The sequence below is a fragment of the Diuraphis noxia genome, unplaced genomic scaffold (assembly GCF_037042655.1).
Source record: "Diuraphis noxia isolate RWA-SAM2 unplaced genomic scaffold, SU_Dnox_SAM2 contig0001, whole genome shotgun sequence".
Classification (NCBI taxonomy): Eukaryota; Metazoa; Arthropoda; class Insecta; order Hemiptera; family Aphididae; genus Diuraphis; species Diuraphis noxia.
The window spans coordinates 46,441,943-46,459,989 of record NW_028301711.1 but is presented as its reverse complement, the minus strand read 5'-3'; the positions used below and the strand labels follow the sequence as shown (position 1 = coordinate 46,459,989).

At 32.3% G+C, this 18,047-nt stretch overlaps 2 protein-coding genes across 2 annotated transcripts; one reads left to right on the top strand and one right to left on the bottom strand.

Moving 5' to 3' along the window:
• Nucleotides 1-3,651: 3,651 nt before the first annotated feature.
• On the bottom strand, nt 3,652-4,095 carry LOC149060773 (uncharacterized). Its single transcript, XM_089230690.1, has one exon. The coding sequence runs from the start codon at nt 4,093-4,095 to the stop codon at nt 3,652-3,654; it is 444 nt and encodes a 147-aa protein (XP_089086816.1).
• Nucleotides 4,096-15,598: 11,503 nt separating this feature from the next.
• LOC107165900 (uncharacterized) lies at nt 15,599-17,701 on the top strand. Its single transcript, XM_089230683.1, has 4 exons — nt 15,599-15,919; nt 15,980-16,478; nt 16,540-17,087; nt 17,129-17,701. Exons 2-4 carry the CDS (start codon nt 16,175-16,177, stop codon nt 17,699-17,701), a joined length of 1,425 nt encoding a protein of 474 aa, XP_089086809.1. The 5' UTR covers nt 15,599-15,919; nt 15,980-16,174.
• The last annotated feature ends 346 nt before the right edge of the window (nt 17,702-18,047 follow it).

The window sequence follows — 18,047 nt, the reverse complement described above, 5'->3', positions numbered from 1 at the left end:
GTATGAAATATTTCACAAAAACGTGAAACATTGAAATTTTTTCTAGTACAAACACCTATTAATAACCTAACTAAAGAAAACCAATACTAATGAAGTTAGTGATATTTTCCCCTAATATCATTAAATTGTAAAGATACGTTAGAAAAATTATACGTAAAAATTAAAATTATTTAAAAAAAAAAAAAATTATTTTAATACTACTGAAATATTTCACAATTTTAAAATTCATAAAAATATACAAAAAATCTATTTTTTTTCAAATTATACAACTCGAGTTAACTTCTAAATATTCAGCAGTATACATATATAAATTACACAGGGTGATTCAAAATTTATGTTACAGCCATTTTATCAAATAAATATTCAAAATAGTGAAAAAAATATGATACAAAAGTTTTTTTACTTAGAAACTGTCATGTATGTTTATGCATGTACATGCATGTATTGGTTTATAATCATCGGTATCGACGTACTGCGCAATTACCGACTTGAACTCAATAAACAGTCTTAATTAGAATGTAGGTACTCGCTCGCCTTCGTTATGTTGTCCCTCGTCCATGGGCTATCGCGTAAATGCAAACATGATAGAAACATCTATTATGGTTTCACAATTTAATAATTGTTTACAACATTTTAGGGGGGTTTTGAGGGGTCAACTTTAGAAATTTAAATGAAAGTCTATATTTTTTTTGCAATCATAATGTGAAGGATCTTTTTAATACATTTTAGTGAATGAACAACATTAATTAATGCAAAACTCTATGCTTGAGAGCTATTCAAAATTTTTAGAAATTGCATTTTAAATTTTTAACCATATGACGCGTGCCGACAGGGTAGCTAAGCTAATGGAGTAATGGATCGCTTATCAGTTATCACGTCATAATGTGGCGCTTCCGCACAACAGTACAAGAGATTATAATAATATACCTGTTGTATGTTATCTGCAATTCTAATAATACATTTTAATGTTTGTAGTGTGTTTACCATGAAGAATAGAGTTATTTTAATTTTAATTATAATCTTTATGATGGTGTTTACCTTCATAATGATACTATTAGGGGTACGACATTCCCTATCATTCTATGTTAAATAAATGGGTGACCTTGGATGCCGCCAAGTGCCGCCGTGTTGGCCAAAAAGTTTTGATAAGAAATTAAACAATTTTGATTCTTGATAACAAATTAATTTATTTTCATGATTTTGTAAATATAATAATATACACAATAATTTTTGTCACATTTGAAACTTAAAAGTTAACAATTAACTTATAACAAAGAACAAACCTTATAATTTACTTGTAATGACAATTTTGTCTACATTCTAACTACCCGTTATTGAAATTGTTGTTTGTATATGTACGATGTACCTATAATTAGGGATGTTGGTTGTGTCTATAAATCTTTGGCCAGTTAATGAAAATAATTAACTTAAGTTAACTTAAGAGTATATAAGATCAATAAGTTAAAAGTTAAAATGGAAAAAATATATTAACTTAGTTAAAAAAAGTTAATCTATTTTTTTTTTTAAATTAGTATGTAAATCACATAAAGAATGAATGTTATTTCCTTTCTAATCTAATAAAATATATTAATACAACAAACAAAATTATGTTATAAAGATAAAGAATAGAAAATATGTTTGTGTTACTATAGTATTGGATTATTTTTATTTTATACTAATATAGCAATATTTTTTTAAGTCAACTAGGAAAAACTAAGTTATTTCAACTGTAAATTAAACTAGTCAAGTTCATAAGCTGAAAACTATATAATTTTATAATTAATTGATGTTAAATTTACTTATTATGTACCAAGTGTATTGCATAAAGTATATGTTTTAGTTATTTGTTTAGTTGGTGGAGTGGTGGGAGGTATATTAGGAGCCGCGATGGCACGATTTAAAATTTCGCGTGTCGTTTCTTGTTTATTCTTTGATACTATACTATCATAGTCTTATACCACGAACATAAAATAGTTTTATACCAGGTCTTATACCTGTTTTCTTATATCACTATCACACTCAAACCCATAGATAATTATATGCACGAATTAAAATATACTGGATACCCAATGACCTATATGTACAACTATTTTTTCTTGGTACCAAACTGACTTGCCAGAACAGCTGTTGCAAACTACACCTAGCGCTTGTTATCATATTAGTGGCCACTTTTACGAAATAATTTACCGCCAAATTTGTAAATATATCGAATTAAATAAATTACTATGACAAAATATATTAGTCATGTTAATTATACTTTCATATTATTTTATAACCAGGAATTAAAATAAACGTGTATTACCTTAATTTTTATTAATAATTGTAATATATTTCCCATTTTTCGTTAATCCAAAATATTTTTTCAAAAACAAAAATGAGTTGTTGTGTTCCATTAAAAAAGTACTTTTGGTGTACCTAAAGATTTAGATTTATGGAAAGTTTGGAATGAAGCTTTAGGTTTTACATTAAAATCTAAATCTCGGATTTGTAAAAATCATTTTAAGCCTCAGGATATAACAAGATAATTGATATCAGGTTAGGGAACTAATAAATATACGGTATATTTTTAATTGGTTTTCAAATCATGATGGTATGTGAAAAAGAAAATTCACTAAGACAAAATATGGCAAAATATGAAAGTGGCCAATCAACCCGTCTTGATTATATTAAGAAAGTATCATTCAAGTTTTTACCAATTTTTTAATTTTATAATTATAACTTTTTTTACATTTTTAATTGCATAGGTAACAATGATAAAAAAAACAATATTTTTAACCTACCAATAGTCGTAATTTGGTATCGACAGTCCTAAGTCTGTATGAAATGAGAAGGAAAATAATGTTTTTACGTTGGGACGCAATTCGTGTAGTCGTTAAATATCTTTGGGACGCTATTCATGTGGAAAAGGGATTTCGGGACGCAATTCATGTGCAGCGAAAATGACAACGGATTATTGTATTACCGTCCAAGACCAAGGTCTATACCAATTTTCAGAATTTTTCATCGTCAAAAAGTGCCTCAAATCGAGCGCGCAAGATTTGATTACAGACAAACAGACAAACAGACGTGAAAGCGACCTTAAGAAAAGTGTGTAAAAAAACATTTTATAGATATATATTAAACTTATATTAAAGAAAAAAATAACATGTGGCTAAGCGAGTAATCAAAATTGTATTACTAAATAATAAAAGAGTAACCAGTATAATAATGAACATGATAATATAACAACAACAATAATAATAATAATAATAATGATAACATACTTATATAATAAATATTGATAGTGAGATTACTACAGGAATTTAACACTTCTCCCTAATCTCATACATTAACATAATACAATATATTAGATAGGTACATAATTTATTTTAAACCAATATTAAATCTCATTTTATTAAAAACAGGATATGCTAGCGGTTTTGTTAGAAAATCTGCAAGTTGGTTTTCTGATTCCACAAATTTCAACTTCACTTGTTTACTTAAAATAGCTTCATGAATGAAATTGAATTTAACATCTAGGTGTTTCATTCGATGATGTCTCCTTGGCTACTCTGCAAACTTAATGCAAGATTGATTGTCTTCAAATAAACAAGTTGTATCCTTAATATCCAAAATGCACATTTCTTCCAACAATACTCTTAACCATATACATTATTGTACTGCTGATGCTAATGACTGATATTCAGCTTCTGTGGAAGACAAACTGACTGTAGCCTGTTTCCGTGTAACCCACCATACAGTTGAACCATAAACTTGAAACAAATACCCAGATGTTGATTTTCTATTCACAACATAATTGGCATAATCTACATCTACATAACCCTGTAGGATATTTGCATCATTGTTTTGATTATATGTAAGACTCAAATCCAATGTTGCCTTTATGTAACACAATATTCTTTTCAACTGTTCAAAATCGGCATCTGTAGCAATAGATTGACATCGACTAAAGTAATTAACTGGTACACTTATGTCTGATAACATAACATACATTAAACAACCAACCAATTCTTTAAATGGTTTTTTAGTAAGTTCACTATTTTGGAAAATTAAATTCTTTTCAATAGGTGTAGTCTTTGGTTTGCTGTCTGTCATTAATTTAATATCTTTTTTTTATAATGAATTAATCCTACTATGATAGAGATAACAAAATTATAATAATGTATACATGGTTATTAAATATGCTGACAATCAATATTATAAATTAAAAACTAAAAATGTCTACTTACTATACTGCATATTAATTTTATATTTTGCAATAACGTTGACACAGGAATTTAAAACAATTTGTGGCAATAATTAATTTTTCTAAGAACTCTTTTAAACGCCGATAAAATCACTAGTCTTCATTTTTTTATTTACTGTCTTGAATCTTTAAAGCTTAAATATTATTATTTTGAAAACATAAAGCTTAATTAATTTTTATTCATTATGATATATTTTTTTTGTCTTTCTGTTAGTTACATTTGTATTATTATCACCATATCTATTACCTAGTTTCTTTGTGTCAACAATTTTTAACATTCTAGTTCTTATATTATTGTTAAAAAGCTTGTGCCTGTTGATTATTATAAATTAATAAATATACAAAAAATCTTATATTTTGGGAGAAAACTAGATTATTCAAAAATATTTTAGAAATATTCAAGTATTCAACTGGCTATTTATATAGGTACATATATTATATTTACATAATAACAAAGTTGTATATTCATATCAATACTGCGCTTGATTATTCAGATAGATTAGTTAGGGACTGTCGATGGCATAATGTAAAAATATCATCTCCAAGCCATCTATTTACATTATTTCAAAGTGAATAATAATATATTATTACGTTTTTGAAAAAATAAACGATCACTCATCATCAAGAGATATTTTCATATTGGACCAACGAATATAATAACCGAATAAATTCTATCAGATACTATACGAAATATTATATTAAATTTAAAGTTGTATTATTTACTAAGTATCAGCTTGTCCACGGGAGGTTGTTTAGTAGGTATATAATTATTTAAAAATTGTAATAAGTGTTAAAGATTTCCATTTCTATGGTCACGACCGCAATTATTCAAAATAAGGTCCATAATAACTATGCATAATTTAAATCTCAAATTTTATATGTGGTTCAAGGTATATATTATGTATACTTTATACACTGAGTGAAGTCGATCTGTAGTCAAAATTATCTTGAGATAATGACAAAAAAACAGAAAAAATTTAACCAATTGGTAATTTTACAAATTCACATTGTAAAATAAAATTCAAAATGGAAAAACATTTTTATTAAAAACGACTTAAGTATCATAAATACTAGTGCCAATGGTACGTGTATTTTATATTTTTATAAAATGATTTTTAAGGATTATTATTTTTAGTACAAACATTTTAATAACCTTGGAAACTAATCATTCAAATTTTGATTTCGATACATTAAAATTCTTAAAAAAAATATCCACTAAAGAATTTACAGTAAAATATGGGGGTTGGGGTTCTCATTTGAAAAACAAAAGTTTATATCACCACAGGACACTCCTTAAGTGGTATAAAAATCTCAAGAATTTGAAAATATGGTCTTTGAGTATATTTAAAGATTCAAAAAATCAGTTTTTGAATAACTTCATCATCAAAGAAAATAAGAGTGAGCATGCTTGGTGAATCACCCTGTATATATTATGTATTTATTTATCTAGGGATGGGCGTATTTATAATGTAGGACTCGTATACATCCTCACTTTTAAAAAATCTTTGAATAAGTTAAGTATATCTTCTAAAAAAATATGAATACATTAAAAATACATTGGAAAAATAAAACAATTCTTCATAGAATTAATAGATATTTGCTTAAATATTAATCATATACAGGTATATTGTGTGACGTTGTCATAATTTATATTTAATATTTATTAATTTTATATCAAATACCCAACAACCTTCACTATTATATATTTATAAGTTTATATTAACCCATTAATTGCATAGCGGAATAATTTGTAATTTGTTGATAAAAATTATTATAAAACATAAGCTAAACTCAAAAAAAAAACATACGATATGAATTTAAAAAATGTAAACATCAACTATTCACCTGCAAACCCTTCTATAAATATTCCATTTCAACATAATATCAAAATACTGTAAATTACCCACATTTTATCTATTCCAGTTCATAGTAGATATCCCACATGACGCCATAATAAGACGTAAACTGATGATATCTTCTAAAAACAACTACTATACTCCGCATAAAATTATTCTCAATGAATGCTTTTTCACTCGAGATTTCTGGATATAATAATATGGTACAATGCGATCAAATTAATTGTTAACAGATAATATAAATTACGGATCATAGTAAAATAATGTTTAACAAAAAAAAAATGTATATGCATTTGAATCTTGCACCAAATTTTTGTATCTCAACTAAATATCTGGATCTTTAAAATGATACGACACATAATATGTATATATTAATATTATATTATATTATTTTATTATATTATATATATATATATATATATCAATCATAAATTCATAATATATTATATGATATTATATATTTATTACTATAAATGGTTATTGAATGTGGAATGAAATTGTTTACAGAAATTGTTTTGTCATAATGTATAATGTATATAATATATATACATATATAATATAATGATAAAGTGATAAAGTAAAATACAATAGTGTATCACTATGGTTAGTATTAGAATATTCATAACAACATTTGAAAATTGTTTTTTATTGGTGTTTAGATCAATATTAACATTCCCTTTTGAAGTTTTTAACGAATAATACAAACGTACACAATCATAAATATATTTATATCTATATGTATAAATATATTATGATTAAATAGTACTTGTGTGTAGGTTTGTCACTCGTTCAACATTGTTAATAACACTAAAACATACAATAAACATTAATTTTAGATTTATATATTCAATATTCTTCGATGTGAATGTAAAATCGTATAATCAAATAAATAAACTAATGTTGAATGTCAAAGAAGAATTTGTGGCACTGTACTCTTATAATTTTTTATATATATATATGTTACAGTTAAAGTGTTGAATCAGTTATTTTATGAAATAACTAGATAAATTAAAAAATACCTAAAACGTGTAGGTAATTTGTATAATTTATACTTGAACTAGTTATTTTATATATTACCTGGCATCACTTAGTTAATGTGTCAAATTGTATACAAAATATCATGTAAAATATCTTTATTTTACTGTCCATCTCCATAATACTAATGATAGTGTTACATTAAGATCTGCAGCAACTGCGTAGTCACTAGGAACTGATTAGGGTTTTTAAGTACACTTGTATTAAAAAATGTGATACAAAGCGGTGTCTTTGCAGAAAAAAAAAGTAATATGCAACTCTAAATGTCACAATTGCATGTACAAATAACTAATTTGTAATTAATTTAATTGAAAATAAATAAAATCTTATAATATATTTTAAATTTTAATGTATTCTATATATTTTAACGTACCTATATCTAATTAAAATTGTATAGAATAACTAGATTTTCTGTGAAATAACTAGGTAGTTATAGTTTAATTTTCATGTATGATTTTATACTTTAACTAATATTCGTAGGTAATTCACGAACTATAGGTACCTAGTTATTTCATAAAATAATAGAATTCAACGCTTTAACTGTAACATATTATGTACAAATACATTTACTTGGAATTATTACTTTTAAATATGTACCATACACATACTGACTACTATTCTTCTAAGGTATTGATAATAATTAAAATCTTTAATGTCGGTTTTGTTATTTGTAACAAGGTATTCACTTATTTAGTTATACGAAAAATGCATTCGTCTCTGCAGAGATATTTTATATTTTCATTGGGTAAAGCATTTTTCAGTAATATTCCAATAGTTACCTAAAATTAATCAACGTTAAGTCGTAAATATTGATGCACATAACCACATGTGAATAACAGAATGAATCAATAGTATTTTATAAATTAAAACAAAGCTAAAATATGTCAGTCATTGTATGCGTTTTTAAAGGAAACAATTTCTTTATTATTTATGAAGGTAAAATAATACGCTTATTTATTCGTTTCGTTTATAAAAAGTATCTATAATTTGTAAACGTCATTAAAATATTTTATATATAATTACAATATTGTAAATTTGTGAAGCGAAATAAAGGTCATCTATATAACAGAGTTGTAGGTATAATATTATACTGATAATACCTATGAATATTATAGTTTTAATTTGACATAAAGTTCACCTACTTTTTGGTTTTAAGAGTTAACATTTAAACATAATAATATGGAGCTTATATTACTACCTATATATATTTTATAACTGTACATAACTCAATTAAAATATTATTAAGTGATATTATTGTTGTAAAGTTGTTAATATCATAACAAATTACTATTATTTTATATTTCCCCAATAAAAATTATTTTTGCTGGTACAGCAGGCGCGCACCCAGAATTTTTGCTTGGGGGGGGGGGGGGGGGCTTAATAATTTTTCTTTTTTCCTTACACACAAGTAAACAATAAAAACTAATTTTTAAATAACCACTTTTATTTATTATTATCATATATTAGGTATATACTATGTTATATTATTATATATTATTTAATATTTATATAATTATTTTTATAACTAAATATTATGACAAATCAATTTAAAATTTAAGTTTCCTGCAGGGTGCCTTTTCAGAAAGAATTTTTAATACTTTGTTACGGAACAAACAACCGTTGATAGAAAAAAGTCTTTCAAGACCACCAAATAATAATATTGGGAAAAAGATGCGCTGTGACGAGTGAAAATCACACATGATGAATAGGAATGCCCGTTCAACGGTGTGATTTTCATTCGTCTAAACGCACTTACGCGGACCAACTAACGACGGACTAGATTGTCGAAAAGGGTATAAATACCGGACACTTTCGACAATCTAGTCAGTCACTTCATCTCAAAACTGACATAATCTTACTTAACGAAACCCGCCTATCTCCTTCTACCGCGCTAAAGATTCCTAACTATTTCACTTACAGAAACGACCTACCGACCATCCATGGCTCGCCCCCTCACGGCGGCACTGCCGTTCTTATCCACCGACGCATCGTCCACCAACCTATGACTCTAAACACAACCATTCAAACATCTTCTGTCCTTATCAAACTTAACAACAACGAAATACTTATTTCAGCGGTATACAAACCTCCCGGTGCTACACTCACAACAAACGACTTAGACTTATTAACTCAAAGCGCGGAATGGCAAATTTCGGCAGGCGATTTCAACGCCAAACACCCGATGTGGCACAGCCACTCGACGAACGCGGCCGGCTGTACCCTCTTTGATCACGTACAACACTCAGACTATTCCGTTACTGCCCCCTCCTCCCCCACTCACTTTCCGACTTACACTCGCCACAGACTCGACATCGCACTCGTACGAATACCTTACGCAACCCAAATCGACAACCTCAACGAACTATCTTCCGACTACAACCCTCTTCTTCTGGAGACATTATGTACGCCGATCTCATCGTCTCCTCCGGCTTCAAAGCACTTCATAAACTGGACCAAATACAAAACTATCCTCACCAACTTACCTAACACCGCCGCGCTACCGACCAATGACAAACCGTCAATCGACCTAGCAATCGATTGTCTGACCAAAAACTTACAACAAGCGTATTTACCCCTAAACTTAAAAATTCATCCTTCATACGACCAGACTACTTAAAACTGGAAATAACCGACAAAAACCGCCTACGCCGTCTATGGCAAAGAAACCGTGACCCGACCATTAAACGCCAACTTAACGCCAAAATCTCTCTAATCAGAACCCTACTCGTAACTCACAAAACTGACCAATGGGACACCTTTCTAAACTCTCTTGACCCACATGACAACTCCATTTACAAACTAAACAAATGCCTCCTCCACAAACGTCCAGCGACCCATCCACTGACCGGCCCAAACGGCCTTGTCTTTCCTGCCAAAGACCGAGCCGAACTGATAGCGGACTCCCTCGAGCAACAATTCCAAACAAACCCCGGTCCCGACATACCAGAAGTAACCGCTCACTACCAGTCACTACAAAACCTAAATACCACAAATTCTAATCTATTCACCACCCCCGGCACCATCCAAAACATCATAAGCAACCTTCGCAAAAAGAAAGCCCCCGGCGACGATCTCATCGCCAACACGGCTCTTAAATTTCTACCCAACAATATTTTACTATCCCTAACACGAATCATTAACAGCTCCTTCAGAATCTGCTACTTTCCACTCGCCTGGAAAAAAGCAGTCATAATTTCCATTCCCAAACCAGGCAAAGATCATAAAATACCCGCAAACTACAGACCAATAGCTCTCCTCTCCTCCTTATCTAAAATCTACGAACGTCTCATCCTCACTCACCTGCAAAACAACCTTCGAGACAAAATCCGCCCAGAACAATTTGCCTTCAGAGCTGAGCACTCTACTACCCAGCAACTGACCAAACTCACTCACCAACTCAGCCAGAACTTTAACAACAACATTAACACCGCTTCTATATTTCTTGACGTGGAGAAAGCTTTCGACAGAGTCTGGCACGTTGGACTCCTTTACAAACTTTCTCAACTCAATATCCCGATCGAAATCGTTAAAATCATCGAATCATTTCTTACTGACCGCACTTTCATCACTAAAATTGAAGACTCTTTCTCGTCCATCAGACACATTCTCGCAGGCGTCCCTCAAGGATCCTGCCTTTCACCAACTCTCTACTTGACCTACATAAACGACATACCAACGACTCCTAAAGCTCATCTCTCGTTATTCGCCGACGACACGATGTTCTTTACTTACGACAAAAACCAAAAACGTGCAGCAATTCAATTACAACAACAACTTAACGTGGCGACCATTTGGTTTCACAGATGGCGAATTAAAATAAACGCAACCAAAACTGTAGGTATCATTTTCGGACGTTCAAATACCACACATGTACCACCATTACTACTCGACAACCACCCCATTAGCTGGTCCAACCAAGCGAAATACCTCGGCGTTACCATAGGGCGCAGACTCACCTTCGGCAAACACATCCTTAACATCACTAAAAAGGCCACCCGCACCTGAGGTATGCTTTACCCCATACTTAACCGCACAAGCCCCGTCCCAATGACAACAAAACTAACTATTCTTAAACTTTACGTAGCTCCAATCCTAACGTACGCTGGCTCTTCGTGGGCTCCCTTCATAGGTCCCTCACAATGGAACCGCATTGAATCCGTCCAAAACATCGGCATACGCACTATAACGGGTCTGCCTTCCTTCGTTAAAAACTCGGTCCTTCTAAAATCCACTAATTTCAAATCTATTCAAAATTCTATTCGTTCCCAAACCAATTCAATGTTCTACAAAAACTCTTTCTCAAATCACGACCACATCCGACTTCTAGGCAAAACTCACACTCCTCCAACTACCAAACGCATACTCAAACCCTACCCACTCACCTGGGTAAATCAATAAAATAACTAAACCTTCCAAGTAAACTTCCACCCACTAGTAGAGGCATAAGCCTGGAATAGTTAACGGCATAGCCATCCCCCCCCCTCGAAGCAAAATCTAGTCAGTCCACTTCAAGCCTTCAAACCGTCTACACTACCAACGATCCAGTTCAGTTCAGACAATCGAAGACCCGAACCACACACCAAGACTAGCAGCTCAACGACGATACGCCGCTCTACGGTTTCCAGCGTCGTCCGACAGCCGACTATCAGCGTCACTACCGCTGTACGGCGAATGCCCGTGTCGCCTTGCAGATCGACGACGATACGCCGCTCCACGGCTACAAGCATCGTCTGACCGACGAACACCGGCGCAACCACCGCTCCACGGCGTGTATCAGTGCCGCGGCCAACAGAACAGTCCGGAGACTGACCAACGACCCGATTGTAGCTGTGCGGAAGACACCCGTTCCGAGTCGCCGACCAACGATCAACCCACAGGACGAACGTGGAACCACACTCCAACGGCAACAATACACAATACAGTATTTCAATAAAACGGCCCTTTTCAGGGCCAACACTTTCACCACCCAGGGCACTTATTTAAGTTGACCTTCCCGAGCCAGGCTCGTCGTCGGGGTACCACTTACCTAAGTTTGTATCGACGACGGCCGGCTCCCGAGCCCAATATTTGTAATTAAACAAATCTAAAATCATATTGTCCAAATATTGTATTGATAGAGTCCGGTAACTACCCGACTACTACCCAAGCGCCCCCGATTGTGTCGACCCACTTATATAAGTCTGGTCGACACAAATCGACGCTTTACTCGTCCTTGCATTGTATATATATATATATTATAAATAGAAATAGAAAGATCTTAATTACGAAACAAGAAACTTAGTTATTCATTTACGACACGGGCCGTCCATCTGGGCGAACCGTATCAACTTCGGATTCTTTATTTTGTATTTCTCGACGTATGTTAAGATTTTCCAGACCATTTAAACGTGACTGTCCCATTGTGTTTCGGAGATAGGTTTTAATTCGCCGTAGTGTGGAAAACAATATCTCAGCCGTACTTGTACTTACTGGTAACGTTGCAAATATTTTCAAAAGTATGAATACTGATTCAAATATTTTAATATCACATAAATTTAAACCATCAATAGCGTTTAGCGATAAAGTATATCCACAGTTTTTAAAATTTTTCATACCACAATTCGAATTCGGCCTTAGCGACAGAAAAACTAATTTATTGCATATCTTTTTCGTATAAGTCAAAAAGATTTTTAAAACTTGAAATTTTTTCATCTGTTGGATTACGTCCGGTTGGCAAAAGACATTTATAATTTGTTAGGAGATTTTTATGTTTTAAAAATCGATCAGAAAGACTATTAAGAAATTAATCGACCCGTGGAAAAAAAATTGAACGTCTATAGTATTCTTCAATATTTTCATATGGTGTATTATATCGCTTAGTTTGGTGTTTTGTTAGTCTAGGTATAGATATAGTCAAATCTAAATTAGAGGCAACTTCTTGTGCTTCTAAAAATAATTGTTTAAATTCATTGTCGGCATTACTTCTAAGTCGTCGGAGAATAGACACTACACTTTCTACTTGGTTAACTTCAGTTGATAGATCTATATCTGTTGTTTGAAGTATTTTACTTATTGGTAAAGTATAAGCTAATAATTTTTCTCAACGAAGTAATGAAATAATAAATGTAGATTGACGAATACCATTTAAAAGTAAAAAAATCATTGTTATACTATATTTTATATAATACCCAAACCCCCCCCCCCCTTGGATGCGCCACTGCTGGTACATTACGCCCGATGAGAAATTTGTTTTAACATTTTACTATTTTAGTAGTATTAATACCATAAAATATGTTATGATCATACATCGTTAGTTATATCTACGTATATTATAGGCACGGGTGTACGAAATTTAGGTTCATCACCGTCTTTGTTTCTATTATGTTCATATTTTCGATATTAATACGTATGTATGTATGATATTTTTGTTAAAAATACATTTAAGTATGGTATGATTATAACTGTGAAATTAAAGTGGAATACCTACTGTCGATGTACAGTATCGATGTTATAATAATTAATATTTGTATGCAATTTGATGCTGTAAAGAATAAAATAATAATTGCAAAAGGTTTTATGATGTACGGCATGATTATAAATTTGTAAATAAATAATAATAATAATTTTAGATTGATTTGAAAAATACTTAGAACACTTAAATTATTTGTTAGGGAGCTGTGTAATAGGTATGTATATGTACGGTAAATTGTTGTACCTAATATAATTTTGTTTCTTTTTATCGAAGCTGGACAGGTTAAGTGTTTTTTTTTTTTTACTTGTCAACTTGATGCATAATATAATGTAAGTAGAAAATTAATTTTCTTTCAATATTACTTTTAATGTTAAATAAAAAAAGTAACTTGTCTTTGCTAAAAGTCAGTTAAATTTAAAAAAAAAAAACTAAATAGTATTTTAAATACTTAAATTTAATATTATATTTATATATCAACATAGTTGAAAAAAATTAAAATATACTATAAAACTAATACTTTATAATATTAAAGTAATAACAGAAACAATACTTTACCAACAGAGTTAAGTTATTCATTAGATACCTACTATTTTAGTTTAATTTTTGGTGATAAGAAAAAATACTGGCTTGAAAATCTGGTGAAGTCAATAAAGTCTAATCGATCATAAGCTGAAAAGTATGCAGGTAATTAACAAATAGTATTACGAAAATCAAATAAATGTTAACTAATTTGTTTACGAATAGGAGCAGTCTGCTGTCACTCCGACGGAAAAATGGAGAAGAAAAATTACTCATGCAATGCTTGTGACAAATCGTTCAATGAAAGTGGCCATTTGACAAAACATCGACGCACACACACTGGTGAAAAACCGTTCGGGTGCGATGTGTGTGACAAGTCATTCAACGAAAGTGGCAATTTGACATCACATTAATGCACAGACACTGTCGAAAAATCGTTCGGGTGCGATGTGTGTGACAAGTCATTCAGTCAGAGTAGCGATTTGACAAAACATTCGTTGCATATGTATTAGTTACGTTTCGCTTAATTGTTGTGATTCTGTCTACCTTTGTGTCCGAATGTGTCGTACTTAGTACGAAAAATATCGCAACTGTCTTCCTTATTTATTTATACAAATTATAAAAACTGGAAGTGCGCCTAATTGCACTTCTTCTTTGTATTCTTTATAAATGTTGCTAAGGGAAGTACTACGAGGTTTGATTTGGTGTCGAACGGGACCGATTGCCATAAATCGATGTGGGGAGCGCCAGTGGTTAATCTGGGTAGGCAACTCCTCTCACGTCCTCCCGATACCCCTGACAACTCTGTTGTTAGGCAACCAAACTCACTACTCGAACATCTATATATATAAAAATGGAGACAAAAAATTCGAAATTGCATCAGTTGAGAACGGCTGGGCCGATTTGGCTCAAATTTTTTTTAAATGATAGAGAATGTCGGGGATCGGGTTTATAGCATAAATTATGGATCTAACTCCTGTGAGTTAGAGATTTAGAGACAAAAACTAAGTTACACTGGTTGCGCCCTCTAGCAGATAAAAATAAAAATAAAAATATAATATAAATAATAATACAAATATCGATAATAGCAGGGCTTGAAATCGATTAATATCGATAAAAATCGAAAAAAAAATATATTTTTATATTCTGGTTGATATACATTTTTTATTATAGACACTTAGAACTTTAGAGTAAAACAATAATAATTATAATTATTATAGTTGGCACATTATTCATTTTATTTTGAAACATTATCGTTTTATGTTATTTATGCATTTTTTCAATCAAAAACGACTATTGTTTTTTGGAGAGAATTTTTGTGCTTGAATCATGCCTCCTATGAGAAGAACAAACATTGGACGGCGTACACGTAATGCAAGAAACATTAATGAATTTAGACGTGCTCATAATACACAGGCCCGCGCTGCACAAACGCCGCCTCAAATTCGACGATATGTTAATATAAGAAGAAGAAGTTCAGATGTAGCCTTGAATCGAGCTGCTTTCGAATACGATTCCGCAGTCGCTTACAAAGATCTTTTGTGCGTTGATATCGGCTCATTATATATCGTATGCCAGCATTGCAAGGCATTGAAGTTTCGATTGGAAACCCCCGGCTTATGCTGCGCTGGTGGCAACGTTAAATTACCAGTTCTAGCTCAACCACCAGAGCCATTGTATTCGTTTCTCTATGGAAATACAATCCAATCAAAACATTTCCTGGCGAATACACAATAATATAACGGAAGTTTTAAAATGACGTCATTTGGAGCAGAAGTTATTGAACAACCAGGCTACAACCCGAGTTATAAGGTAAAGGCGTTTGTAATAATAACACATTTTTTTTTTACAAATGACCATTTAAATATTCAGGTTCAAGGACAAATTCACCATTGAGCAGGCGCTTTGTTACCACAACCAAACGAAGATCATAAGTTCCTTCAGATATATTTCGTTGGTAATTCGGAAAATGAACTAGAACAGCGGTGTGCAATTTTTCCTGCGAATAAACGTGAAATAATCGGACAATTTTAAATTCTTCTGCATGAGCATAATCAATTGGTCAGAATGTTCAAAACCGTATTGGACACAATACATTCTGACGACCACAAAATCATTATCAGAGCAGACAAAAGACCCTCTGGAAGCCATGAAAGACAGTTCAATGCTCCAACTATCAAAGAAGTCGCAGTGGTGATTGTTGGCGAAAATGTGGCATCACGCGATATTGTTCTTAAGCGTCGCGATGGTGGACAATTGCAGCGCGTGTACGAGACTCATCGGTCATATGATGCACTTCAATACCCGTTGATGTTCTGTCGAGGAGAGGATGGGTATCACTTAAATATAAAGATGGTCAACCCAATGACAGGTTTGTTTACAGGTCATCATTTCTTTTTCATACTATAACTAAGTTTGAATTCATATTTCAGGAGAAGAAACGAATAAAAATGTCAGCTCAATGAATTTTTATGCATATCGATTGATGATTCGACAAGATGTTGACAATCATCTATTGAGATATCGCCGGTTGTTTCAACAGTACTGCGTCGACATGTACGTCAAGGTCGAAACGGAGCGTCTCAATTTCATTCGCTTCTATCAGTCAAAGTTACGATCAGACGAGTATATCCACTTGCGTGATGCCATCGCTACCGAAGGAGACGCGGCCAACATTGGTCGTTTGACTATTTTCCCGGCTACTCATATTGGAAGCCCGCGCCACATGCATGAATATGCTCAAGATGCGATGACATACGTGCGGAATTACGGACGACTTGATTTGTTCATCACGTTTACTTGCAATCCGAAATGGCCCGAAATTACAAATCAGTTGCTGACAGGACAAACACAAAGTGATCGACATGACATCACTGCACGAGTATTCAAACAAAAGATCGTTGTACTCATGAATTACATCGTTAAGCAGAAGGTCTTTGGCACAATCCGTTGTTGGATGTACTCGGTTGAATGGCAGAAGGTTTACCACATGCGCACATTCTGCTTTGGATGTTTGACAAGGTCCGACCAGATCATATTGATTCGGTCATTTCTGCCGAAATACCAGATCCAGAAACAGATCCTGAGCTGCATTATGTTGTGACCACGAACATGATACATAGCCCTTGCGGAACTCAGAATCCTGGGTCACCGTGCATGCAAAACGGAAACTGCATTAAGCGTTTTCCGCGTCCGTTTGTGGCTGACACAATCAGTGGAATCGACGGATATCCATTGTATCGGCGTCGTTCTCCAGATGATAACGGCAGATCAATCATAATGAAAGTCAAGGGAAAAGATGTCGTCGTCGATAATCGCTGGATCGTTCCATATTGTCCACTTTTGTCGAAAACGTTCTCAAATCACTGCAATGTTGAGTATTTCAACTCCATAAAATCTATCAAATATGTTTGCAAATATGTGAACAAAGGGAGTGACATGGCTGTGTTTGGCATTGCTGATCCAAATGCAAACGAAAAGTTGATGAAATTTCAACTTGGACGTTACGTGAGTTGTAATGAGGCAATTTGGCGGCTGTTTTCATTTACAATTCATACGTTCATTTACGTTAATTTGAGAAAGTTATCGGGTTAGAGAAATATAATGATGGGGTGATGAAATTAAAGTGGCGCCATCTGCCCAGTAAAAAATAAAATAAATAATATTAATATGTTTTGGTAGTCAAAGGCAACCATTTAAACAAACAAGTGCTCTCGAGAGCAGCTGGACTTATTTTTAGAATGGACATTTTTGTTTACTTATAAATGGTTGCTTTACTGACGGTTATTATTAGCGGTTATTATTGTTCTGTGTTATTAGTAATGGTTATATATATATATGTATATATTTATCTGTTAGTCCGATATACATTCTAAAACAGCTGGACCGATTGCGACAAAATTTGGTACAGAATTTTATTAGACATAATATGAGCAGAAGA